The 27,392-nt window shown below is 42.4% G+C and overlaps 1 protein-coding gene across 5 annotated transcripts in view; it reads right to left on the bottom strand.

The window, feature by feature from the left end:
• AFF1 (ALF transcription elongation factor 1) overlaps positions 1–27,392 on the bottom strand; it is a 227,663-nt gene that overhangs the window by 194,297 nt on the left and 5,974 nt on the right. For all 5 annotated transcript variants that reach the window (XM_047717922.1, XM_047717917.1, XM_047717918.1 and 2 more), the window contains exon 2: positions 16,953–17,026. In XM_047717922.1, coding sequence (XP_047573878.1) covers positions 16,953–16,990 — 38 coding nt within the window. In that variant the 5' untranslated portion in view covers positions 16,991–17,026. The remainder of the gene's footprint in view (positions 1–16,952; positions 17,027–27,392) is intronic.

Here is a 27,392-nt window from a genome sequence, read left to right as displayed (position 1 = left end):
CTAAGAACTGTTCCAAATATCCTCCCCTCTCATTCCCCTCGTTGCCTACGCTCTCAAGTCTTTTGTTTTTGTTTCTTTTTTACAAGCTAGCACATATATTTAAACATAGTTTTTAGACAAGATATAGTCTCAGCTCTCATTTATGAAATATCTTGTCGAATCAACACCTCCATTCTTAAGGACAGTTCCCTATCTCAGTCATCACGCGCACTCTGGAGGAAACTAAGTCTCACCGGATGTTGAAAAGATAATCTGAAATGAGAACTGCTACAACTTTTAACCGTTGAGACGTTGATTTATTACCAGGCCACCACCTGACATCTGTGCCATGCTCTACAGACCACGAGGTGCCCTCCAAGACAACACACACCATCTCACCAGGAGGACGACAGCAGCTTCGCTAGAGGTGAGCTAGGGAGATCCGAACTTATCCTAGGCCGGGCACCACCTCTGTCCCTCAATTCATCTTTTACCTGCCGTTGGCTCATCAGTCACCCAGCACTACCCCTTCTTTCTTGGCCCTTCTCCACCGTCTACACGTCAATGTTAAGAAACCAGCTCTGGATGCATATTTCTGTAACTAGGGAAGCCAGGTCGACACACTGTCCCAGGAACAGCCTTTGATGTAATACTCCTTTATGGTGTCAGAAAAGCAACAGTCCGCTCCAGAAAATCTCTGCCCCAAACCTCAGAGTTTCAAATCAGAGCTCAGAACGTGCTTCCTTACCACAAGCTTCTGCCAAGACAACATGGACCAGGGGGTTAAGGGCACAGGGTCTGGTGATAAAAGGAAGGTAGCCGGAGTATCAACCACCAACCGGTCAGTGAGCGTCTCCTTGCCTTTTTTCATCTGTAAAATACACCCTCACAGGAAACCGAGATTGAAATGAAATCATGCCTATCAAATAAAGACATATTAGCACAAATTCTGGTCTCTGTGCTCCTCAAACCTTAGCCATTATTGGCATCTGAGCTCACAAAGACAATGCTAAGGGAAGCATCTCCCACAGGCTCAGCATTCCAGTATCAGATTATGGTCGCCTCCAAGACTCTTATCTCTGGTTGAATCAGCCCGGCTGGAGGACTGCTTCTCTACCCAACCGTCCAGGGACCTGCTTGCTCCCCTCCAGCTGTGACCTCTGTTCCTTTCTCAAGTTGTACCACTTGTTTGGAAGATACACTCAGAAGGCGATTACCAAACATCTGGAAAGTCAGTAAACACATTAGAAGTCCTGGGTGCCCGGCGCCTTACAAGTTCCACTCGAGTTACAAAGGGCAGTCTCTGACCTTCAATTTAACATCTGGTTGGAGCTTAGACTAACTAACAAAGGAGCCAGGTGAAAACCCAGCAAGAGATAAGCTTGATGGGGAGTTGAGTACACAAGGGAGGGAGTTTACCAAAGGTGGACCTTCAACTCTGCGGGGCTGGATTTATTAATATTTATTTGGGCTTTGGTTCTATAAAATGCTAGATTATTAGTGTTCATAACAGCATCACTTTCAACAGAAACACTGAACATGAAGTGTTCAAATACCATCATTTCGGTGAAAGGTTTCCATCGCATGCAAAGCCCTGCACTACACAAATAACAAAGGAACAGAACTTTCACCTTTAAAAGTAAAACTGAAAATAACAGCCTTTGGACTTCTTTACAAAGTTTTGAGGATTCACTTGAAAACTGGCCTCTTTCTGCGCCACACAGGACTCAGGGAGTTTTTTCCTTGAGGTTGGATGGGAAAAGGAGCAGAGGAAGTGTCTAAGCCCTTAACCACCACAGAGGTACAGAGGTCAAGAAATCTGCCTTGGTCCCCTTAGGGCAACAATCACATCTTCGAACCCAGTGCTCTCAGATCTCCATCTTAGAGGAGGACCCACGAGGCCATCTGGAACCGGGCACACTTATCCCTTATTTGAGAGTCACAGCCAACCCAGAGTAACCTCGGCAGCCTCCTCACGACCTTATCAGAAATCTTCTTCAGTGTGAACAGTCAGAATTCCAATGAGGAGCAACCCCACACTCGGCACTAGGAAACCCTGTTTTCTTTTAATTAAAAAAAAAAAAAAAAAAATGGGAGAGGTCACCCCTCAGCTTTGTTTACAAGTAATGAGTCCAGCAGTCCCCATTTATCACCCCTGGAGATTCTCTTACACTTTGATGTGAAAAGAGTCAGGACCCATTGTGATTTCAACTACTCCAACAGCACTCCTTTCATTTGCAAACGAAGCCCCAGCCCCAGCAAGAACCAACTGTCAGAAAAAAATCATTGCCTTTCCTTCCAATGATTTATCAGAGATGGGGGGAGAGAAGCTGGCTTTAAGACAGACTTTCTAGAAAGGATTCCCAGCACATCCCTAATGAATTCCCAACCTTTGCTAGTTCTTTCGGCCCCTTTCCCAAATTCCACTGCTCACAAAAGGCGACCTTCTCTCTTGAAACCATCCCCTTTGGAGGGGCTTTCTCTCTCTCCTTTAAGCTTACAGACAAAGGCCGAGTGACTTAGCTCAACCCATTTTTTTAAGGTGTTCTCTCCCTCAGGGCAATGCTCCAGAATGAGAAAAATACCTGGCTTGGCCATAACGGACGTTCGACCATCCCAATAACTGGGTCACGAGACATCTGTTTTAAGCCATCTTTGTCATTCTCTGGCAGTAAATGGAATGGAGTATTAAGGAAGTTTAAAATATTTTTTTAAATTTATTTGACAGAGAGAGATCACAAGTAGACAGAGAGGCAGGCAGAGAGAGAGAGAGAGAGAGGGAAGCAGGCTCCCTGCCGAGCAGAGAGCCCGATGCGGGACTCGATCCCAGGACCCTGAGATCATGACCTGAGCCGAAGGCAGCGGCTTAACCCACTGAGCCACCCAGGCGCCCCAGAGCATTAAGGAAGTTTAAAAGGGAAGAGGATTTAAAGATTTCTTAACATATCTAAGTATCCAACAGCGTAGTCAAAAATACACAGCATGACTAGTAAGGATTTGTCAAGTAAACCTTAAAAATTAGAATATAACATACATTTAAAATGTATACAGCTCCTGCTGCCATTTGCAACATGAATGGACCTAGGGACCTAACGCTGAGTGAAGTCTGTCAGAGAAAGACAAATACTGTATGATTTCACTCATGTGGAATTTAAGAAATAAAACAAATGAACAAAGAATAAGAGAGGCAAAGAAAACCCAGACTCTTTTTTTTTTTTTTTAAGATTTTAATTAATTATTTGACAGAGAGACACAGCAAGAGAAGGAACACAAGCAGGGGCAGTGGAAGAGAGAGAGAACAGGCTTCCCGCAGAGCAGGGAGCCCCAAGCAAGGCTGGATCCCAGGCACTGAGCCACCCAGGCACCTCAAAAATCTAGACTCTTAAACATAGAGAACAAACCGGTGGTTGCCAGAGGGGAGGTGAAGGGGGGAGGGGTGAACTAGATAAAGGGGATTCTGAAGAGTAGAGTTCTGTGATGAGCACTGAGTAATGTACAGAATTGTTGAGTCATTATATTGTACACCTCAAACTAGTAACACTGCATGTTAATTATATTTCAATTTTTTAAAAGTGCACAGTTCACAAATGCATTTCACAGAAACATACTCTTGTAACCGGCACCCAGATCAAAACACAGAACAACACCAGCACTGTTGCACTATCCAACTATTTTTAGCAAAAAGACTTATCTTGACTCTAACTGAGCTTTACAGCTAACTTCCATTCTACAGGAAATACCCAGGATAGAACCACAGGGATTGTCAACCTCAGCAATGCTGACATTTGGAGCCAGAAAATTCCTTGTAGTGCGGGCCATCCTGTGCACTGCAGGATATTTAGCAGCACTCCAGTCCTGGACCCACTGGATTTTGACAACTAAAAATCTCTTCAGATGTTGTCAAATGTCCCCCCAACCCTGGGTAGGGGGAGAATTATTCCTGGTTGAAAACCACTGACACACAAGAACAAGTTAAAAACATTAAGAGTTAACAAACAGGGCACCTGGGTGGCTCAGTGGGTTAAGCCGCTGCCTTCAGCTCAGGTCATGATCTCAGGGTCCTGGGATCGAGTCCCACATCGGGCTCTCTGCTCAGCAGGGAGCCTGCTTCCCTCTCTCTCTCTCTCTCTCTGCCTGCCTCTCCGTCTACTTGTGATCTCTCTCTGTCAAATAAATAAATAAAATCTTTAAAAAAAAAAAAAAAAAGAGTTAAACAGATAAATCCACAAAGTAGATCACATAGAGTCAACTCAATTCTACAAGCAGTCCGTCCCTCCCACCCCCATCCCCACCATTCCAGACTTCAAGCTCTATTACAAAGCTGTCATCATCAAGACAGTATGGTACTGCCACAAAAACAGACACATAGATCAATGGAACAGAATAGAGAGCCCAGAAATAGACCCTCAAATCTATAGTCAACTAATCTTCGACAAAGCAGGAAAGAATGTCCCATGGAAAAAAAGACAGTTTCTTCAACAAATGGTGCTGGGAAAATTGGACAGCCACATGCAGAAGAATGAAACTGGACCATTTCCTTACACCACACACAAAAATAGACTCCAAATGGGTGAAAGACCTCAATGTGAGACAGGAATCCATCAAAACCCTTGAGGAGAACACAGGCAGCAACCTCTTCGACCTCAGCTACAGCAACTTCTTCCTAGAAACATCGCCAAAGGCATGGGAAGCAAGGGCAAAAGCGAACTATGGGGACTTCAACAAGATCAAAAGCTTTTGCACAGCAAAGGAAACAGTCAACAGAACCAAAAGACAACTGACAGAATGGGAGAAAATATTCACAAATGACATATCAGATAAAGGGCTAGTATCCAAAATCTATAAAGAACTTATCAAACTCAACACCCAGAGAATAATCCAATCAAGAAATGGGCAGAAGACATGAACAGACATTTCTGCAAAGAAGACATCCAGATGGCCAACAGGCACATGAAACAGTGTTCCACATCACTTGGCATCAGGGAAATACAAATCAAAACCACAATGAGATATCACCTCACACCAGTCAGAATGGCTGAAATTAACAAGTCAGGAAATGGCAGATGCTGGCGAGGATGCCGAGAAATGGGAACCCTCCTACACTGTTGGTGGGAATGCAAGCTGGTGCAGCCACTCTGGAAAACAGCATGGAGATTCCTCAAAAAGTTGAAAATAGAGCTACCCTATGACCCAGGAATTGTACTGTAAATACCCTAAAGATACAAATGTAGTGATCCGAAGGGGCACGTGCACCCGAATGTTTATAGCAGCAATGTCCACAATAGCCAAACTATGGAAAGAACCTAGATGTCCATCAACAGATGAATGGATAAAGAAGATGTGGTATAGCTATACAATGGAATTCTATGCAGCCATCGAAAGAAATGAAATCTTGCCATTTGCCAACAATGTGGATGGAACTAGAGGATATTATGCTTAGCGAAGTAAGTCAATCAGAGAAAGACAATTATCATATGATCTCTCTGATACAAGGAATTTGAGAGACAGGGCAGGGGGTTATGAGGCGTAGGGAAGAAAAAAATGAAACGTGATGGGATCGGGAGGGACACAAACCATAAGAGACTCTTAATCTCAGGAAACAAACTGAGGGTTGCTGGGAGTGGGACAATAGGGACAGGGTGGCTGAGTTATGGACATTGGGAAGGGTATGTGCTATGCTGAGTGCTGTGAAATGTCTAAACCTGATGATTCACAGACCTGTACCCCTGGGGCAAATAATACATTATGTTAATAAAAATAATCAAAAATAAAAAGATACTGTTTGTGACAAAAATAAAAGTAGATGATTATCCTTAGCAATCATTTTAGTGTTATGTGTTGATTACCCAAAGGGATCACAGCAATAAAATACATTTTCTGGATTAAAAAAAACAGAAACAAAAAAACAGATGCCGGGGCACCTGGGTGGTTCAGTGGGTTAAAGCCTCTGCTTTCGGCTCGGGTCACGATCCCAGGGTCCTGGGATAGAGCCCAGCATCGTGCTCTCTGCTCAGCAGGGAGCCTGCTTTCCTTCCTCTCTCTCTCTCTCTCTCTCTGCCTGCCTCTCTGCCTGCTTATGATCTCTGTCAAATAAATTAAAAAAAAAAAAACAAAAAAAACAACAAAAAAAACAGATGCCTGAGATTTACTTTAAAACACTTCAGCAAAGAAGAAAAATTTTAAAAAGACAAAGGATAGGGGCGCCTGGGTGGCTCAGTGGGTTAGGCCACTGCCTTCGGCTCAGGTCATGGTCTCGGGGTCCTGGGATCGAGCCCCGCATCGGGCTCTCTGCTCGGCCGGGAGCCTGCTTTCCCCTCTCTCTCTGCCTGCCTCTCTGCCTGCCTCTCTGCCTACTTGTGATCTCTCTCTCTGTCACATAAAAAAATAAAATAAAAATTTAAAAAAAAAAAAGACAAAGGATAGATTTCTCAAGTGTAGCAAAATACTGAGAAATGTTAAATATGCGAAAAGGTTAATGTCTGAATAGGGACGCCTGGGTGGCTCAGCTCAGTCGTTTAAAGTGTCTGCCTTCAGCTCAAGTCAGGATCCTAGGATCCAGGGATGGAGCCCCACATCAGGCTCCCTGCTCCACAGGAAGCCTGTTCTCCCTTTCCCACTCCCCCTGTTTTAGTTCCTTCTCTTGCTGTCTCTCTATCAAATAAATAAATAAATAAATTTTTAAAAAGTAATGTCTGGGGATGCCTGGATGGCTCAGTTGGTTAAGCGACTGCCTTCGGCTCAGGTCATGATCCTGGAGTCCCAGGATCGAGTCCCATATCGGACTCCCTGCTTGGCAGGGAGTCTGCTTCTCCCTATGACCCTCCTATTTCTCATGCTCATTCTCTCTCTCACACTCTCTCTCTCAAATAAATAAATAAAATCTTAAAAAAAAAAAAAAGTAATGTCTGAATACTTCTATGAAGAAAATGTCTTTAAATTTTTATTTGGAAAATTTTCTTTTAAAGCAAAGGAGAGAAAAGGAAAAGGGTAGGCAAGAACTATGATTAAGTCCATACTAAATTAGATTACCAAGGCCAAAGAGAGCCAATATTATTTCTTTATTGCTGCTTCAATGCACAAGATTTCTTTTCCTCCCTGCCTTTAAACTCTCTCTTCTTAACACGAAGTCCTGGATGACCTCATGCTTCTGGTAGCTTTAATAAGAGGTTCTTCTTATATCTATGAACATCTTACTTACATTAACATACACAATCCAGCATCTACAACTTTAGCAACAAAAATGGTGGCAGTGTACATTGTACTTTATAAAAAAGGCATCGTTTGATGAAGACATCCGAACTTCTTGGTCAAGAGCCGAAATGCAACTGCACAGTCCCTCACATGTTAAATGTTATTCTGTGTAGTAATTTAAGAATTTCACAACCCAAACAAACTACTTGCCCCCAGCATTTCCCAGAGTCTGATTCACACGTTCAGCTATTAACTTCTCCAGGCCTTTGCTTCCTCTCCAGTACACGGAGGCCGATTACCATCTAATCTGACCACTTTACAGGGTTATCCTGAGCTACAGAAAACAAGACTCTGATTCCGAAATAATGTCCTCCAGGCTTCTAGAAACCACAGGAACCTGGAACAAAAATTCTCTTCTTCCTAGCCCTGTTCCACAGATTCTTAAAGAGGCTAACTGCTGCAGCTCCCGGAAAAAAAGGATTATCATCATTGAAGCCTCCCAGAAAGAAGGAAAAGATTCTTCTGCAAATCAGGATACCATAAACTTAGGATCCCTATAAAGATGGTGTAATCCAGGGCAGCTAAGTGGCTCAGTGGGTTGAAGCCTCTGCCTTCGGCTCAGGTCATGGTCCCGGGGTCCCGGGGTCCCCGGGTCCCAGGATCAAGCCCCGCATCATCAGGCTCTCTGCTTGGTGGGGAGCCTGCTTAACCTTCCTCTCTCTCTGCCTGCCCCTCTGCCTACTTGTGATCTCTGTCTGTCAAATAAATAAATAAAATCTTTAAAAAAAAAAAAAAAAAAGATAGTGTAATCCCAAACAGTTTAACTCAATGTCCACCTTATCTATCACCACAGACCAAAGTGTCACCTAAAATCAACTTAGACTAGTATCCATTAGAAGGCAGTAAACAATATTAATCCGTTCTCTTCCAGCTCTCAGCATTAGCACAGCTCAGGGCTGAAGGCAAAGAGAAAAACCACATGCAAATGAATCTGAAACTGACCCACCAACACAGTGAACCGGAACCTAGAATAATCTAAAGATGACTCTAGGGCGCCTCGGTGGCTCAGTTGGTGAAGCGTCTGCCTTCGGCTGGGGTCATGACCCAGGAGTCCCAGAATGGAGTTCTGCATTGGGCTCCCCTGCTCACTGCCTCACCACTCCTCAGGGTGTCTGCTCCTCGCTCCTCCTCTCCCCCCCTCCCCTCTTTCGTGCTTACTTTCTCTCAAATAAGATCTCCAAAAATAAAAAAATAAAGGTGACTCTAAACATGACTCTATGTTACAAGAAAGCAATCCCACTTCTATACCTATCCAAAAGAAATGAAAACATATGTGCAATATTATTCATAATAGCCAAAAAGTGGATACAACCCAAATGTCCATCAATTGGTGAAGAGTAAATAAAACATTGGTATAGCCATACAAAGGATTATGTGGCAAACAAAAAAGAATGAAATATTGACACATACTACACAACATGGATGAGTCTTGAAAACTTTACACTAAGTCAAAGAAGCCAGTCTCACACACACACACACACACACACACACACACACACACACACCCATATTATATGACTGCATTTATAGGTAATGTTCAGAACAGGCAAAACGACTAAGTATATTAATAGGTGCCTGGGGCTAGGGTAGGAAGCAGGCAGCTGCATCTACTGGGAGAGCAATTCTGAAAATGGACTGTAGAAATGGCTGCACAACTCAGCAAATTTACTAAAAATCATTAAATTGCATACTTAAAATGGCGTGTAAATTATACCTCCATAAAGCATTTCTTTGTTTTTGTTTCTTTAATATATAAAGACGATGCTACTTGTAGAAAAGAAAATACCACGCAGCCGTGTTTTCTTATACTCTGTGTGTGATTTAGGACAATCCCGCTGCCAGTATTAAATGTAAAATAGACCACAGTAAAACTTTTAAGTGTATCCACATGCTCTGCAAATAAACACACTCTGTGTTTTGTTCTTAAAGGTCTGTTTCCTCTATGATTCTTCTTTGTACAAATGCTATTCCTGGAGTAGCTCACAAAACAATCTCTTCTATCCAAAGAGTTGCCTCTGAACAAAGCCTTTCCCCTCAGAATTAAGGAAGCTTCTGACTCCCTTGAAATCCACCATTCTACCATCATCGCCAAAGTGGTGGCATTAATAATTCACTCAGGATTTACATTGCAGGAGGTCCTACGATAAGCACTTTACACACATTCTTCTTCTTATCCCCATTTTTTTTTCTTATCCCCATTTTAACGAGGCTTTAAAAGTTGAGCGATTTGCCCTAGTAACCAACGTGCCACAGATCTAAAAATAGCTATCCCACCGCAGGGTCCCACACTCCGGCTTGCCCTATCACAGATGTAATACTAGCTCAACTGGATTTTACTGGAGGAAATTATGCAGTATTTCGATAGTTTAGCCTCCCTCCCCCCAAATTTAACCGTCCCTTTGGGAGATAAGTATTTCTGAAAAAGATTTCCTCAGGTCTGGGATAAGCCTGAAGCCAAACTCTTCTAAACCCCTCAAACTTCGAGACTCATCTTCAATACTACTTCTGACAATGTCACAAACTTAATGATTAGGAACCATTTTCTAAAATAAAGGGATGCAGTATGAGTTCTATAGAGAAAACATTACCGCACTTGTAAATCAGGCCTTAAACGACTTGCTTGGCAAACACAGGAAACCTTCCTGGTTCCCCAGTTCACAATCCAGGTGTGGATTATTTACAGTGCCCAGGCCAATCACTGTTCCAGGAAAACACGGCAAACAGCCATTAATCTCTCTAGTAAGCATCTGGAAGTTAGGCCCCTGATTTACTCACACAAAGAAAATCTGTCCATATAATAGGTGTTAATCGGCTTAACACCTTGTAGCTTCCTTCCTAATTGAGGACTCTCCTCAATCAGGAGAGTTAAACATTATTTCAGACTCTCCTGGGGAAGGAGAGCTTCCAACAGTACAGTACTATAGTACAACTCAGCACTCACAAAATTCAATCTTTCAAATCTTCCCAAATACTGAAAACCATATCTCCGCAGATTTCCTAAAATATGTATAAAAAGTACCTGCTCTTAACGGCAGAAAACACTAAAAACGTGTCCCACAAATCTGGTGGTGGAGCCTAAAATAAAATTACTTTCATTCTTCTGTTCTACCTTCATGTTTTCCACCCATCACCAAGTAACATTTTCCCAAAATATATCGCAGTTCTACTCTCTGGCTTCACTTACCTGGGCCCAGTTTCAGAAGAATGTAATTTAGTAGGCACTTTGTAAAAATTAACTTTAGTTTCAGGATTCCAAGAAGGAAATGAGACATTTCAATCAATAAGTAAGAGTAATAAGGGTAGGGGCGCCTGGGTGGCTCAGTGGGTTAAAGCCTCTGCCTTCGGCTCAGGTCATGATCCCAGGGTCCTGGGATTGAGCTCCAGATCAGGCTCTCTGCTCAGCGGGGAGCCTGCTTCCTCCTCTCTCTCTGCCTGCCTCTCTGCCTACTTGTGATCTCTCTCTCTCTCTGTCAAATAAATAAAATCTTTAAATTAAAAAAAAAAGAGTAATAAGGGTAAGAAGGGAAACAGACTGGTGAAATGGCAAGAAGCCACATTCTCTCAATAAGGAAAAAGAAATAACTAAAAACTCCAGGAAAAATGAAAACACCATTCAAAGATGAAGCAGTTTAAAATGTGGCATGAATCTGAACAATTTACTCAGCTAAAGAACTGATCTGTCCTGACCAAAGTGAACCTTCTCTTTCAAGTGGTACCTGTGATAACTTTGAGCCCATATGAAATATGACCCTATATGAAATACTAAATGAAACCCTAAACCCTATTTTGCTTCCTGGTGAAAATAACATAAATAGGGCTATTGATTTTTCAACTTATATTATCAATTTAGAGACAAAGCTCTTAAGGTACAATTATAAAATGAAATGTGCTGTCAATGTGGACTATTTAAAACTAAAAGCAGAGCTAAGAGTTGGAGGGTGGAAGAGGAAGGAAGAAAGAGTAAGGATAATTATATTATCATATGAGCCTGTGGAAAGTACAAAAGAAAGAAACAAAAATATTTACTACAGACTATATAAAATATACCTAACATAGTAGTCTAGTATAAAATACACTGAGATGGGGCACCTGGGTGGCTCAGTGGGTTAAAACCTCTGCCTTCGGCTCAGGTCATGATCCCAGGGTCCTGGGATGGAGAGCCGACCCCCCCCCCCCCCCCCCCCCCCCCCGCAATTGGGCTCTCTGCTCAGCAGGGAGTCTGCTTCCTCCTCTCTCTGTGCCTGCCTTTCTGACTACTTGTGACCTCTGTTTATCAAATAAATAAATAAAATCTTAAAAAAAAAAATACACTGAGATATTTAAAAGTTAAAGATACTTAAATTTATGAAATAGGATAAAAATAACAAACATCACAACTGAATAGAAAACATAAAAAGTATACGATACGATTAAATAAATAAAATTTGAAAATAAAATAAAATAAAATAAATAAAATTTGAAAGCAAACAAAACAAATTCAAGCTGTTAAAGTCAGAACAGTGGCAGCCTTTGAGGGAGTTAGTAGCTGTGAGGGGACAAGAGGAGGCTTCTAGAAAGCTGGTATTGTCACTTGATGGGCTACACAAGTGTGTTCACTTTGTGAAAACGCACTGAACTGTACTAATAATGTCTGCCCTATTCAGTTTGTTATACACCAATAACAATTTTTAGAAAGAACAAAAAGAAAGGGGAGGAAAAGGAAGGTGGGGGTAAATATAAGTGAGGTGACATTCACTAGTGTCTAATATTGATAAATCTGTAAATCAGAGAATAAGCCTATTATTAATCAGGACTAAAACAAATATTATCTTTACAGATGACATTAATATTCTGCCCACGCTTATGACTTGTGATAGCCCTGAGCAAAGTAAGGGCTCACACTCAGATTTTTATTTAGTTTGAACAATTAGAGTCGCATACTCAATACACATCTGTTTCCTTTCAAGTACGAGCTAGCCCTGGGCCGGTTCCTCATGAATTTTATGGTTTCTTTTTCTCTGGACTACTGAAAAATTAACCTGTCATGATTAAACATTTAAACAGTGAGCTATTGATATATATTAAAAATTGAGCTCCACTGAGGACTTCCCCTAGCTTTATCACTTGTACTGGGTATTAAAACTAAAAGGAGCACATCAGGGAGGCCATGAGTTGAAAAAATAAAACTGGTTCTATAACTGCCAGAATGTTACTATAAATGCCATTTACCCTTCCTAATAATTACTAACAATAGCAAACATATGTAAATAATACAAAATACTTTTTTTATTTATTTATTTTTCTTTTTTTTTTTTTAAGATTTTATTTATTTATTTGACAGAGAGATCACAAGCAGGCAGAGAGGCAGGCAAAGAGAGAGGAGGAAGCAGGCTCCCTGCTGAGCAGAGAGCCCGATGCGGGACTCGATCCCAGGACCCCGAGATCATGACCTGACCCGAAGGCAGCGGCTTAACCCACTTAGCCACCCAGGCGCCCTATTTATTTGTTTTTCTTAAAGACTTCATTTATTTTTTATTTTTTTTTTTAAGATTTTATTTATTTATTTGACAGAGAGAAATCACAAGTAAGCAGAGAGGCAGGCAGAGAGAGAGGAGGAAGCAGGCTCCCTGCTGAGCAGAAAGCCCGATGTGGGGCTCAAACCCAGGACCCTGGGATCATGACCTGAGCCGAAGGCAGACACTTAACGACTGAACAACCCAGGCACACCAAAATACTTTTTAATCTTGCCACTGATAATAGCTTATTATAATTGATTGTGTTATCAGAATTTATATAGGATGCAAATTATATAGAAAATTACATAGAAATTTTTAAAAATCAAATGCCCACAAAAATCTTACAGTTGAAATTTAAAATTTCTTCATCCTCTTAAAGGTTCACCATTCTGATACTTAGATTCCTTGGTAGGAAGACCCAGTTTTAATATGCTATAGACTTCAAGTCTTCCTAATTGATGAAATTCAAAGGAACCCGACTCAAAATGCCAACATTTTTCTAGAAAAGGCCTAATGATAAAAAAAATTAAAAATTAATTGAAAAAATCAAATAAATTAGAAAAGGACTAATGACTTCAGAGGAAACATGGAAATGTAATCAGATGTGAATATAAAAATTCTAAAAACAAAAAGTAATGAAAAGAAGTACCTGAATATTAAAATCTATGGAAATACAGTGAAACAGTAGGGCATCATTGCCAGAAGAAACAACCAATGGAACAAAAGAGTCCAACAGAAGACTCAAGAATATGGGGCGCCTGATGACTCAGTCGTTAAGCATCTGCCTTTGGCTCAGGTCATGATCCCAGGATCCTGAGATCGAGCTAGGTATCGGGCTCCCTGCTTGGCAGGAAGCCTGCTTCTCCCTCCCCAACTCCCCCTGCTACTATTCCCTCTCTTGCTGTCTCTCTCTCTGTCAAATAAATAAATAAAATCTTAAAAAAAAAGACTCAAGAACGTGATGGAATTAAGATGCACCACTCAAATTAGTTGAGAAAAGACAGGTGATTTAATAAATTATATTGAAACAACTGACTAGACTTTTGCTTTAAAAAAAAAAAAATGGCTCCTGGGGCACCTGGGTGGCTCAGTTGGCTAAGCATCCGACTTGATTTCAAGCTCAGATCATGTCAGGATCTTGAGATTGAGCCCCGTATTGGGCTCCCCTCTCAGCAAGAAATCTGCTTGAGACTCCCTCTCTCCCTCTGCTTCTGCCCCTCCCCCAGTTCACGTGTTCACGCATGCTCTTTCTCAAATAAATACATCTTTTTTTTTTTTTTAAAGATTTTATTTATTTATTTGACAGAGAGAGATCACAAGCAGACGGAGAGGCAGGCAGAGAGAGAGAGAGAGGGAAGCAGGCTTCTTGCTGAGCAGAGAGCCCAATGCGGGACTCGATCCCAGGACCCTGAGATCATGACCTGAGCCGAAGGCAGCGGCTTAACCCACTGAGCCACCCAGGCGCCCTAAATACATCTTTTAAAACATTAAATAAGGGGTACCTGGGTGGCTCAGTGGGTTAAAGCCTCTGCCTTCGGCGCAGGTCATGATCCCACAGTCCTGGGATCGAGCCCGTATCAGGCTCTCTGCTCAGCAGGGAGCCTGCTTCCCTCTCTCTCTGCCTGCCTCTGCCTACTTGTGATCTCTCTCTATCTGTCAAATAAATAAATAAATAAATAATCTTAAAAAAATAAAATAAAATAAAATAAAACATTAAATAAATTGGGCACCTGGGTGGCTCAGTGGGTTAAGCCTCTGCCTTCAGCTCAGGTCCTGATCTCAGGGTCCTGGGATCAAGCTCAGCATCTGTCTCTCTGCTCAGTAGGGAGCCTGTTTCCCCCTCTCTCTCTGCCTGTGTCTCTGCCTACTTGTGACCTCTCTCTGTGTGTCAAGTAAACAAATAAAATCTTTTAAAAAATAGTATGAAATAAAAATAAAAATTAAAAAATAAAAAATGGGTCCCTAACATCCCTTGGACTTCTCATTCTCCTACTAATATGGAAATTTATAGCACACACTAGACACTAAAATTAATTACAGACAGATCAAAATATTAAAAAGTCTAAGATCGGGGCGCCTGGGTGGCTCAGTGGGTTAAGCTGCTGCCTTCGGCTCAGGTCATGATCTCGGAGTCCTGGGATCGAGCCCCGCATCGCATCGGGCTCTCTGCTCAGCAGGGAGCCTGCTTCCTCCTCTCTCTGCCTGCCTCTCTGCCTGCTTGTGATCTCTCTGTCAAATAAATAAAAAAATAAAATAAAATAAAATAAAATAAAATAAAATAAATTAAAAAAATAAAAAGTCTAAGATCTGGGGCACCTGGCTGTCTCAGTCAGTACAGCATGTGACTCCTGATCTCAGGGTGTAAGTTCAAGCCCCACATGGAATAGTGAACTAACTTTAATATTCATTAAAAATTTTAAAAATCTAGGGGTGCCTGGGCAGCTCAGTGGGTTAAAGCCTCTGCCTTCAGCTCAGGTCATGATCCCAGAGTCCTGGGATCCAGCCCCGAATCCCCCCACCCGACATGGGGCTCTCTGCTCAGCAGGGAACCTGCTTCCTCCTCTCTCTGCCTCCTCTCTCTCTGCCTGCCTCTCTGCCTACTTGTGATCACTGTCTGTCAAGTAAATAAATAAATAATCAAAACAAAATTTTTTTTTAATGTAAAAGTCTAAGATCTCACATGGGTCACAAATGAAGGGAGCCAAGCAGTAAAGTAAATAGTGAGCCCAATAGTGTGGAAACTGTAGCAAACTAGAAAGCATCTGTGCTCGTCTGAACTTTTTTTTTTTTTTTTTTTTTTTTAAAAACATCAAGTCTTTCTGACAAATACCTGACAAAGAATGTCTGCAGGAGGGAGCAGGTGGGAATTCTGGAGTTCTGGCTGACCCGCAGGTTGAGAGGCTGAACTCGGTGGGCACCCCTGAAGCCCACTGGTGACATATACCACTTGGTAAGTTCTGAATTGGAAGTCTCTAAGCGCTGGCCTTGAGGAAGAGAGCAGCAGCCCTCCAATGGTATCCGAGCACTGCCATGCAGCAGTGGGAGCCCAGTGTTGTTAAATCTTGTATTTCTGAAGAGAAGATGGAAGTCTAGATGGTTATGTAAAAAACATGGGCAGATCTCTTTATTTTTTTTTATTTATTTTTTTTTTTTGGAACACTGTGAGGGGCCAAACAAAACCCATCTGGTGACCAGATCTGTCCCAGAGGCCACTGGCTCACAAGTTGATTTAAATGCAAAAAATGAAGGCATTCAAGTGCCAGCAGAGATCACATGATGTTATTTGCACAATCTCGGAGCTGGAAAGACCTTTCTCAGCACAATCAAAACCAGAACCCATAAAGGACAAGGCATTTAACTGCATAAAAATGTAAAACTTATGTGTAGCCGAACATCACGAACAAGCCTGAAGACAGCTGACAACAGCGTCCCAGAGCTCCAGCAGAACGGGGGCTGCTGCAGCCTGGGTCACATGCCTTCCTCTGTGGGGGAGGACAGTGCCCTGTGTCTAACAACAGTACCCCCGGGGCCACCTGGAATAGAGGAAGAGTTTCCTAAATGAGCCAGAAAGGGAAGTAGGAAAGCATCCACGCAGGACCTTCCAGAATTACAGGCACCATCAACTGTTACTGAAGAAATATTAATTGAGTAAGCTTGAGTCGACATGCCTCATACATTAATACATTTCTGAATATCTAACAGTAAAAATGAAAATTGATCAGTGACATTAAGAATTCCCTCTGGATAGCAAATGAGTTATTCTTAACAACTGCTTCAGAATGTTAATAGGCTCCCCTCGGCCAACCCTGATCATGTAGGAGATCGAAGAAGGAAGTTAACTGTATATGCACCCTCAGGAGGAGAGATCTGAAAGCAGTACCACGAAACTGACAGCATTCCCTCCTCCAAAGCTCTCAGGAGAAGGTGGATTTCATGAACAGGTGGCTCATTTCTCCAAAGCTGTGTAATACCGACCAAGATCTTAAACACAGAATCTGATCTACTATAACAGCCATATGTTAAAGACATGAGTTAGGAGGCTCAGAAAGTACTAGACTGAAAGAAAATATGGAGCCAGTCTAACAGGTTTGGCTTCATGCAGAGAAAACGAAAATTTTCCCATATTTTCTCGCACCGTAAAAATGAAAAGGATCACGTTTATGCTTTCAAAAATACATCATCAACTTGAATATTGTCCTATCTTTGAATCGTGGATTTCACCGTTACCTGCTGCTGCTGCTCTGGACTCTTTCAGTAAACGCCATTGCTGCCCGTCAGTGCAAAATAACAAGTCTGCTCATCTGAAAGGGAAAAAGCAACCTGTGAATATTAGCCCATATGTCGACTCATAGGTATACATGACTTGCAAGAAAATCTTACTGAAAACAGAATTCAGTGTTCTCATGTAACTAGAAAGTGGTTCTTCTTCAACTCTCAAGTTGTAGGAACAAACTAGTTACTGTACACCAAAGGCCAAATGTACTTTTACTTTTGATGCTGCTACTCAAAGCCCTCTTAGCAAGAAGAAATGTGCACAAGTTTATCACGAGGAGGAAGGAAGGAAGGAACATCCCCCACCCCACGTCTATTCTTGCCAGAGTACTGCGTTGAGCGCTTTCTAAATGACATTTCACGTAAACATTAAACTTGCAAGGCAGACGCTAATACCCCATATACCAATAAGTAATTTTACAAATAGGAAAACTGAAACTTGGTTTTAAGAAATTTGCCTGAGGTAACAGGTTGTGTGAGCACCCTCCCTAGAATCAAAAGGTAGAAAGGTAAGAGTATGCAAAGAAAGGAAATCAGCCAGTTGGTTTTTACATAAGAATACCTAATTTTAAAAAGTGGGGCAAATAAGGGCAAAACGTAAGAATTGACTTCCACTTCTGAAAGGTGCTTAAACCCCAAAGACATTTTTATTTTTGGGCATTCTCTCAAGAGTAGCAGTCAAGGGGTGCCTGGGTGGCTCAGTGGGTTAAAGCCTCTGCCTTCGGCTCAGGTTATGATCCCAGAGTGCTGGGATCGAGCCCCGCATCGGGCTCTCTGCTCAGCAGGGAACGTGCTTTCCCATCTCTCTCTCTGCCTGCCTCTCTGCCTACTTACGATCTCTCTGTCAAATAAATAAAATATATTTTTTAAAGATTTTATTTATTTATTTGACAGAGATCACAAGCAGGCAGAGAAGCAGGTAGAGAGAGAGAGGGAAGCAGGCTCCCCGCTGAGCAGAGAGCCCAATGCAGGGCTCGATCTCAGGACCCTGGGATCATGACCTGAGCTGAAGGCAGAGGCTTTAACCCACTGAGCCACCCAGGCGCCCCAATAAATAAAATATTAAAAAAAAAAAAAAAAGAAAGAAAGAAAAAGAAAAAGAAAAAAAGAAAAGGTTCTACAACCTGGGCAGACGGCCTTGGTCCTGTCCTGTGTATCTCTAGAAACAACCTTTCTATGGTTAACACTATCACCAGCTGTTTCCTTTTCCCTTTCTTGTATGTATTTGTAATTTACCGTACTTCTCCTAACTTGCTTTAAATAGTTTCCATTTTTCAACCATCCTTAAGGCCAAGGATCTATTACAAATGATCTTGGTACAGATTTAACAAACTATGTGATACAAATGAAAACACACTGAACTCGTAACAGTTTTAGCTTGCCTCTTATGTTTAAGAGACTAACTGTTACACTTCCCGTACAGCTGAAACACTGCATATAGTCCAGCTCTACTCTGACACCTGATAAGGTCTTTTATCTCCTCCTCCATGAAATTAAGTTCGCTGACCACAATGTTTCCGGACCAGTAGATATCACTATCACTCTGTCTCCTCCCCCCAAGAAAGAATGCAACATGGATGCTACAAATATTCTAATTAAACTCCCACAGGTGGAGCTCCAAGTTTTTCAGGGTCAAACATGCTTTGAAGTAGCACACTCCACCCTGCTATAGTAGCCCTACAGGGGCTTAAGCAAGTTTCCTAAATTCTCCATCTGAAATCCCAATCATTCCCCCCACCAACCCTACCACCTCCGTCGCCCTTTTCTCTCCCTTTCCCTCTCTCCAACACACTTTTACTTCCCTTCCCTCTCTTTCTCTACCCCCCTCCCCCCTTCCTTTTTCCACTTACTCCCTCCTCCTTCCCTTTCTCTCCCTTAACCTGTTTTGCTGCTCTCATTTTCTCTCTCTTGACATCTAGGGCTGGGCACACAGCAGGTGCCCAATAAAAGAGTGTGTCATTTCAGCATTATTCTTTGCAACACTGAAGAGTCCATGATGGCAGTCTCCCACACGACCCTCCCAATCAAGACATCCACCTGCTTGCAGGCCAAAAACGTGCCCTCCCTAGGGCTTGTTGGAGAGCAAGAGGGCACGCAGGAGGAAGTAGGTTGGGTTACGGAGGAACACTGACCTTGAGGATGGTCCTAAGTTCTATTTGTTCATTTAAGTCACTAAGCCAGCAAATATTTCCTGAGCATCTACTCTAAGCCATGTAAAGAGAGTAAGGGTGAAGAAAACAGGTTTACCATCACTGAGCTTGCAAACTATAGGAGTTTAGCAAAGATGACACATAAGAAAAATTCACAGATATTGAATATTAAAAGGTACTATAGAGAAAAATTAAAGTGTAGAGTGCCAGCAAGGAACCAAGGTAAGGTGTTGCAATTTTACATAGGGTGATCAGAGACTCTAACATCTGAGCAAAGACCAAAAGGAAATGAGGGGCAAACCATGCAGAACTGCAGTGAAAGATGGTCCTAGAGCTCTAGGTGATAATGATGCGTCAATGCAAATGCATCATTTGTAACTAATATACCACTTTGCTGGGAGATGTGGGTTATGGGGAGGCTGTGCACAGGGGTGGGGAGGGGGGTACGGGGCAGACAGGGAGGTCTATAGGAAATGTCTGTATCCTCTGTTCAATTTTGCTGAGAACAAAAAAACTGTTCTTTAAAAAGTCTATTTTGGGGGTGCCTGAGTGGCTCAGTAGGTTGGGTCTCTGCCTTTGGCTCAGGTCATGATCTCAGGGTCCTGGGATTGAGCCCCACGTCCGGCTCTCTGCTCAGCAGGGAGCCTGCTTCCTCCCCACCCCCACCACCACCTGCCTCTCTGCCTACTGTCTGTCCAATAGATAAACTCTTTTTAATAAAAAAATAAATAAAATAAAAAGTCTATTTTGGGGGCACCTGGGTGGCTCAGTCAATTAAGCAGCTCTTGATTTTGGCTCGGGTCCTGATCTCAGAGTCCTGGGATTGAGCCCTGGCATCAGGCTCCATGCTCAGTGGGGAGTCTGCTTGAGGATTCTCTCTCCCTCTGCCCCTCCCCCAACTCATATGTGTTCACAGTCACACACACGCAAGGGCTCTTGCTCTCTCTCTCTCAAATGAATAACTAAATCTTCAAGGTCTATTCTTTTTAACTGTCTTAGAGATGGACAAGTCCAACACTGAAGGGGTCAGCCAAACCTGTGGGTTTCACCACCGGCTTCTTGGGTGAGTAGATACAATAAAAAGTGAAAGAAACATTCTCTGAGGGATCCAGTGCCAGGGCACAGCCAGGAACTTGTCTATTCAACTCAAATTCTTTATTCTTTAATTTGCCAGGTGGCAGGTGCAAAGAGGCTGCATCCTCAGATTACTGTTATCTCAATTATGTCTCACTAAAAAAAAACAAAGTTAGCCCATGAAAGACTGTTTAGGTGCTGATGTATGAATCACATAGCTGTACGGAGCAGCCATGCAACTCACAAGGTTAGGTTAGGTTGGAATGAAGACCTACTGTAGTCAGGAAGTTATTAACATAAACTACTGCTAAGAAAGGCAATTAGTATATGCTTAGATGTCTCTTTCAAAGACTCTTTCTCAAAAACACGGTCACAAAACTGGACCATTTCCTTACACCATACATAAAATAGACTCAAAATGGATGAAAGACCTCAATGTGAGACAGGAATCCATCAAAATCTTAAGAGTAGAACATGGGCAGCAACCTCTTTGACCTCAGCCACAGCAACTTCTTCCTAGAAACATCGGCAAAGGCAAGAGAAACAAGGGCAAAAATGAACTATGGGGACTTCATCAAGATCAAAAGGTTTGCACAGCAAAGAAAACAGTCAACAAAACCAAAAGACAACCAAGAGAATAAGAGAAGATATTTGCAAATGACATTATCAGATAAAGGGCTAGTATCCAAAATCCATAAAGAACTTATCAAACTCAATAGCCAAAGAACAAATAATCTAATCAAGAAATGGGCAGAAGACATGAACATACATTTCTCCAAAAAAGACATCCAAATGGGGGGTGCCTGGGAGGCTCAGTCGTTGGGTGTCTGCCTTCAGCTCAGGTCATGATCCCAGGGTCCTGGGTTCATGCCCCACATCGGGCTCTCTGCTCGGCAGGAAGCCTGCACCATCCTCTCCCATTCCCCTGCTTCTGTTCTCTCTCTCGCTGTCTCACTCATTCAAATAAATTAATAAAATCTTTTTGAAAATTTAAAAAAAAAAGACATCTAAATGGCCAACAGACACATGAAAAGATGCTCAACATCACTTGGCATCAGAGAAATACAAATCAAAACCACAATGAGATACCACCTCACACCAGTCAGAATGGCTAAAATTAACAAGTTAGGAAGTGAGAGATGTTGGCGAGGATGTGGAGAAAGGGGAACCCTCCTACACTGTTGGTGGGAATGCAAGCTGGTGCAGCCACTCTGGAAAACAGTATGGAGGTTCCTCAAAAAGTTGAAAATAGGGATGCCTGGGTGGCTCGGTTGGTTGGACGACTGCCTTTGGTCAGATCATGATCCTGGAGTCCCGGAATCGAGTCCCGCATCGGGCTCCCGGCTCCGCGGGGAGTCTGCTTCTCTCTCTGACCTTCTACTCGCTCATGCTCTCTCTCTCACTGTCTCTCTCTCAAATAAATAAAATAAAATCTTTAAAAAAAAAAAAAAAAGTTGAAAATAGAGCTACCCTATGACCCAGCAACTGCACTAGTGGGTATTAGCCCCAAAGAAACAAATGTAGTGATCTGAAGGGACACCTGCACCCAAATGTTTATAGCAGCGATGCCCACAACAGCCAAACTATGGAAAGAGCCCAGTTGTCCACTGACAGATGAATGGATAAAGAAGAGGTGGTATGGGCGCCTGGGTGGCTGAGTCGGTTAAGCGGCTGCCTTCGCCTCAGGTCACGACCCCAGGGTTCTGGGACTGCGCCCCCATCGGGATCCCTCATCAGTGGAGAGTCTGCTTCTCCCTCTTCCTCTGCCTGCTGCTCTGCCTACTTTTGCTCTCTATCTCTCTAATAAATAAATAAAATCTTTAAAAAAAAAAAAGAGGTGGTATATATACACAATGGAATATTAAGCAGTCATCACAAAAAATGGAACCTTAGAATTTGCAATGACATGGATGGGTATTATGCTAAGCATAGAGAGTATTATGCTAAGCAAAATAAGTCAATCAGAGAAAGGCAATTATCATATGATCTTACTGATATGTGGAATTTAAGAAACAAAACAGAGGATCATAGGGGAAGAGAGGAAAAAATAAAACAAGAGGAAACCAGAGAGGGCAACAAACCACACGAGACTCTTAATCTTAGGAAACTGAGGGTTGCTGGAGGGGAAGGGCAGTGGAGGGATGGTTGGTGCTGGACGTGAAGGGGAGCATGTGATGTAATGAGCAGTGGGTGTTATACGAGACTGTTGAATCACAGACCTGTCCTCTGAAACCAGTAATACACTGTATGTTAAATAACTGAATTTAAATTTTAGAAATGACTTAAAACAAAAATATAGTCACATGTGTACAAGGGATTATGTGCAATAAAATATTATTTAGAGCATTAAGAAAACTGGTACTGACTTAAGACATGCCAACACAAAAATGGCAAAATCAATTATGACACATCATGAGACGCAACAGATCAAGAGAATACGTTTATCTAAAACAAGATATATAACATACAATGTGAGCCAATTTGCTTAAAAAATGCTTTTTATTTATGCACCATAAACGGGCAAATGTGCATACATGAGCACACATGTGTACACATGTGTACACACACATACACCAAACTGTAACTGGTGACTTCTCCGGAAAGAGGCACATCCATTATATATGCTATGAATCCTTTATTATCTGTATAAACACATTTTTCTCTAAATACAGGGGCTGGGAGGAAAATGGACTGGCCTATAAATATTGAAATCAGAAGGTCTTAAGTTTTCACACATTTTTAAATATTATTTCCCTAGATTATAAAGACAAAATGTGATGGGCAGGGGGCGTTAGTTTAAAATCCTCCTATTAAAAAAAAAAAAAAGCAGAGAAAGTACCAACTTGGCTGTACAGCAAAAAAGAGGATGGGTTCAAGTGAGACAGGTGATCAGTTCTGGCAAATTAAACCCCACCAGCCTCAGTGTTCCCATCCGTAAAATGGAAAGTAGCAAATTTTACAGTATTACTGAAAAGAGTGAATTATACACCCTAGCTAAAATGCCTAGCACACTGACACATCAGAGGCACTCAACACATAGCTGCTCTTGGGGCTTGGACAGGGGGAGAGGAATACATAGCAGCTCTTTTAAGTCAGCAACATCTATGTTACATTTTATATAGGTTAAACAAATATGTTTCATTTGCTAATGTACCCTGCCAGGTCTTCTATAGTCCTTCCAGCCTCTTGCAACAAATTTATTCAGAAGTAAAAATGTCGGGGAGCCTTGGTGGCTCAGTCGGTTAACCATGTGCCTTCCGCTCGGGTCTTGATGCCACAGTCCTAGCATTGAGACCCTGGTCCAGCTCCCTGCTCAGTGGAGGCTGCTTCTCCCTCACCGTCACTCCCTACCCCTCACATCCCTTTCGCATGTGGTATCTCAAATAAATAAAATCTTAAAAAAAAAAAAAGTCATGCATATCAAAGTGCTTTTCTCACCAAAATAGCAGGTAAAATAACTCGAGTAAAAAAAATTTTTCCTTCATTTTTTCTGGTTATTTTCCTGCCAATCAAAGCACATGCTTGGGGAAATTCATATGTTGCTTTTCAGCGACAACAGAGATAAGGTCTCAAAGCCCCATGACCATGACCATGACCCAGTTCCCAAAGAAGAATATGAGGAAAAGAACTCGGTCCAGTTCCAGAGGGAGAGTGGACTGGTCAGTAGTCCCTGTCAAGTCTACTTCCCTTCCCCACACATTCCTCCAGGAGTTAACAGTCTCCTGGTAACAGGCAATGTGTCAGGGGTGAGTCATGGATCATACACTGTTTGCGTCAGCATTCTCCCCCAACTCTGCGCCACGCCGATCATGGCCCCAAATTGAACTGATCACTCACAGTTCCTTTAGCTCTCCAATGACATGTGGCACCCTTAGTTCAGAAATCCATAATGGATTTCCCTGTCTCTTCACCTCAAAATCCTTGTTCAAGAGGACTCTGGTGCTACCCCAAACTCAAGTAAACCTTTCCTATCTTATTGGGTCTCTCATCATTTGGCTCTCTGCCCAGTGATATATTCTCAAAGAGGCCTTGCTGGTTACAGTGGCTAATGTAGTACTGTTGTGCCTTCAACCACATCCTTCAGCCAACCACTCTCAATGCTGTTATAATCTACACGGGTTAGGAATGTGTCTAGCTGCAAGTAACAACTTCTTAATAATGGAAATTTATGGGACGCCTGGGTGGCTCAGTTGGTTGGACGACTGCCTTCGGCTCAGGGCATGATCCTGGGAGTCCCGGGATCGAGTCCCGCATCGGGCTCCCAGCTCCATGGGGAGTCTGCTTCTCTCTCTGACCTTCTCCTTGCTCATGCTCTCTCTCACTGCCTCTCTCTCAAATAAATAAAAAATCTTTAAAAAAAAAAAATAATAATGGAAATTTATCCTTCCAGAGCAAGTCCAGAAGAAGGTGGCTAGTGGTATAGTGTTAGTTGTTCAACAAGGCCATCAAGAACTCTGGCCCTTCTGCTCTGCCATATTTAGCATGGCATCTTCATGTTTGTCACCTCGTGGTATAAAAAGGTTGCTGCCATAACCAGGTATCTTACCTACATTTAAGACTGGAAGAAGATGAGGGCACCTGGGTGGCTCAGTGGGTTAAGCCACTGCCTTCAGCTCAGGTCATGATCTCGGGTACTGGGATCGAGTCCCACATCGGGCTCTCTGCTCAGCAAGAAGCCTGCTTCCCTCTCTCTCTCTCTCTCTCTGCCTGCCTCTCCGTCTACTTGTGATCTCTGTCAAATAAATAAATAAAATCTTTAAAAAAAAAAAAAAAAAGACTGGAAGAAGATGAGAAGAGAAACGTGTGGCTCTGGCAACCAAACCCTTCTCCTTTTGTCGGGAAAAGAAAATCCTTCCCCAAGATGTTGCTTATCAAAAACCAGAGCCAGGTCACATGGCCTCCTAAAGCTACAGGGGAGGCAGGTGAGTCAGGACACAAATTGTTAGCACTGGCTAAGAACAAGCCTGATCTATCGCCTAAGACCAGCACAATGCAGTCCCACACACAATTAAGGTTCTTTTAACAATGAAACAAACGGGAATGGGCATTGGATAGGATAGGAACAGTGCTGGCCACACTTATTTTTCATAGTACTTACCATCTGCAATCACTTTACACAAAATAATAAAAATAAATAAATAAATGTTAACTGCTCACATTCTTTCAAAAGAATACAAGCTCCTGGTCTAGCTCCACATATACACACCCAGAATGTGTCTTTTAAAATAGTCAAGTTGTGGGCGCCTGGGTGGCTCAGTGGGTTAAGCCGCTGCCTATGGCTCAGGTCATGATCTCAGGGTCCTGGGATCGAGTCCCACATCGGGTTCTCTGCTCAGCGGAGATCCTGCTTCCCTCTCTCTCTCTCTGCCTGCCTCTCCATCTACTTGTGATCTCTCTCTGTCAAATAAATAAATAAAATCTTTAAAAAAATAAAATAAAATAAAATAAAATAAAATAAAATAAAATAGTCAAGTTGCTCACAGTAGGCAGGTATTATACTCATATATAAGCACTGAAAGTAGCGGGGATTGCCCAGGTTATCCTGTAGTGGCAAATTAACCTCAAAATCTCAGGGTCTTGACAGAACGAAGGTTTATTTCATATTCACTCCTCATGTCCATTGCATACTGGTGTGTTGGGGTAGGAAAGAGGGCAAAGAGCTTTCCTCTACACTGAGAAACCCAAACTGTTGGAATCTTCTACTATTTCAAAATGTGTCTTCAGGGTTTGTTATAGTAAAAGAGAGCTGGAGGGTCTCAGGAGAGCCACTTAAATGCTTTAGCTCAGAAACACATGTTACTCCCCCAGACAGCCCACTGCACGGAATTAGTCATGTGGCTTTTTTTCCCCCCAAAGTTTTATTTATTTATTTTCCCCCTCCCCCCAGTAATCTGTGCACCCAACATGGGGCTCGAATTCATGACCCCGAGATCAAGAGTTGCATTCCCTTCAAGAGTCCCATGCTCCTTCGACTGAGCCAGCCAGACACCCCCGGAATCAGTCACATGATTCTATGTAATCATAATGAGGCAGAGAAACATAAAGAACACATGAATATGGGTAGTAAATGTTTCTGCCTCATTCTCCATGGGCTGCTACAAAAATGCTCCATCCCATTTTAAAATGCAGACCCATGGGACGCCTGGGTGGCTCAGTTGGTTGAGCAGCTGCCTTCGGCTCGGGTCATGATCCCAGCGTCCTGGGATCGAGTCCCGCATCGGGCTCCTTGCTCATCAGGGAGCCTGCTTCTCCCTCTGCCTCTGCCTGCCATTCTGTCTGCCTGTGCTTGCTCTCTCTCCCTCTCTCTCTCTGACAAATAAATAAATAAAATCTTTAAAAAAAAATAAAAATAAAAATAAAATGCAGACCCATGAAAGAAATTCCTTGGAACAAACTCACAGTTAGGGATACTCAGTAAAGCAATTATTTCATCTTACAAGGTAATACTTACCATTAAAGGCACACATACACACATTGTTCCTTCAGGAATAATAACAGGAAATATCTATGTAGTACGTATTATGCTCTGCTCCATGTACTTGCCAAATTTTAGTACCTTTAATCTACTCAGCTACCCAGTAAGGGAGATCTAATTAGGAGTAACAACCTTATTAACCCTGTCTTGTAAGGGAATGGAAGACTGTTAGAAGCCAGTTCTCCATGCGTCCATGGCATTTCTGCATATTGTACAAGCAGAGGCACGAAAGGTCTTTGTTCCAGACAATGTTTAAGGAACTCTGTATAGAGAACAGCCTTAGAAAAAAAGAGACTGTCTCCTACAGCACAGGGCAGCATGTTTACTGCTCAGTATAAACAGAATAACGTCTCCCCCTCCGGAGCAAAGGGCAGGCATGCTTACTGCCCATTATAAAGGATTAGGATTCCCTTAGCTCAGGATTCCTCTCCTGTAATGCAACCCTTTTTATTTCCAGGTGTCATCTGACTCTCTCCACATCTCGCTTTGGAAAATGGTGCTTAGGGAACCAGTGTAGGAATATGTTGACGGTCTGGCTACGGCTATTATTATGAGCAATAAAGTCATTCCCGTGACCCCATGAAACTGTGGCAGGTTAACCTGTTAGCTTGAAAGTAGGGTAAAATCTCAGAGCCTTCACAGTTTTTTGACAAAAATTTAAGTAATTTGCCTAAGGTGTGACAGCTAGTAGGTGGC

The sequence above is a fragment of the Lutra lutra genome, chromosome 2 (genome assembly GCF_902655055.1).
Source record: "Lutra lutra chromosome 2, mLutLut1.2, whole genome shotgun sequence".
Taxonomy (NCBI): domain Eukaryota; kingdom Metazoa; phylum Chordata; class Mammalia; order Carnivora; family Mustelidae; genus Lutra; species Lutra lutra.
Note: the sequence above shows the minus strand (reverse complement) of the source record. Positions and strands in the feature narration are given on the sequence as shown.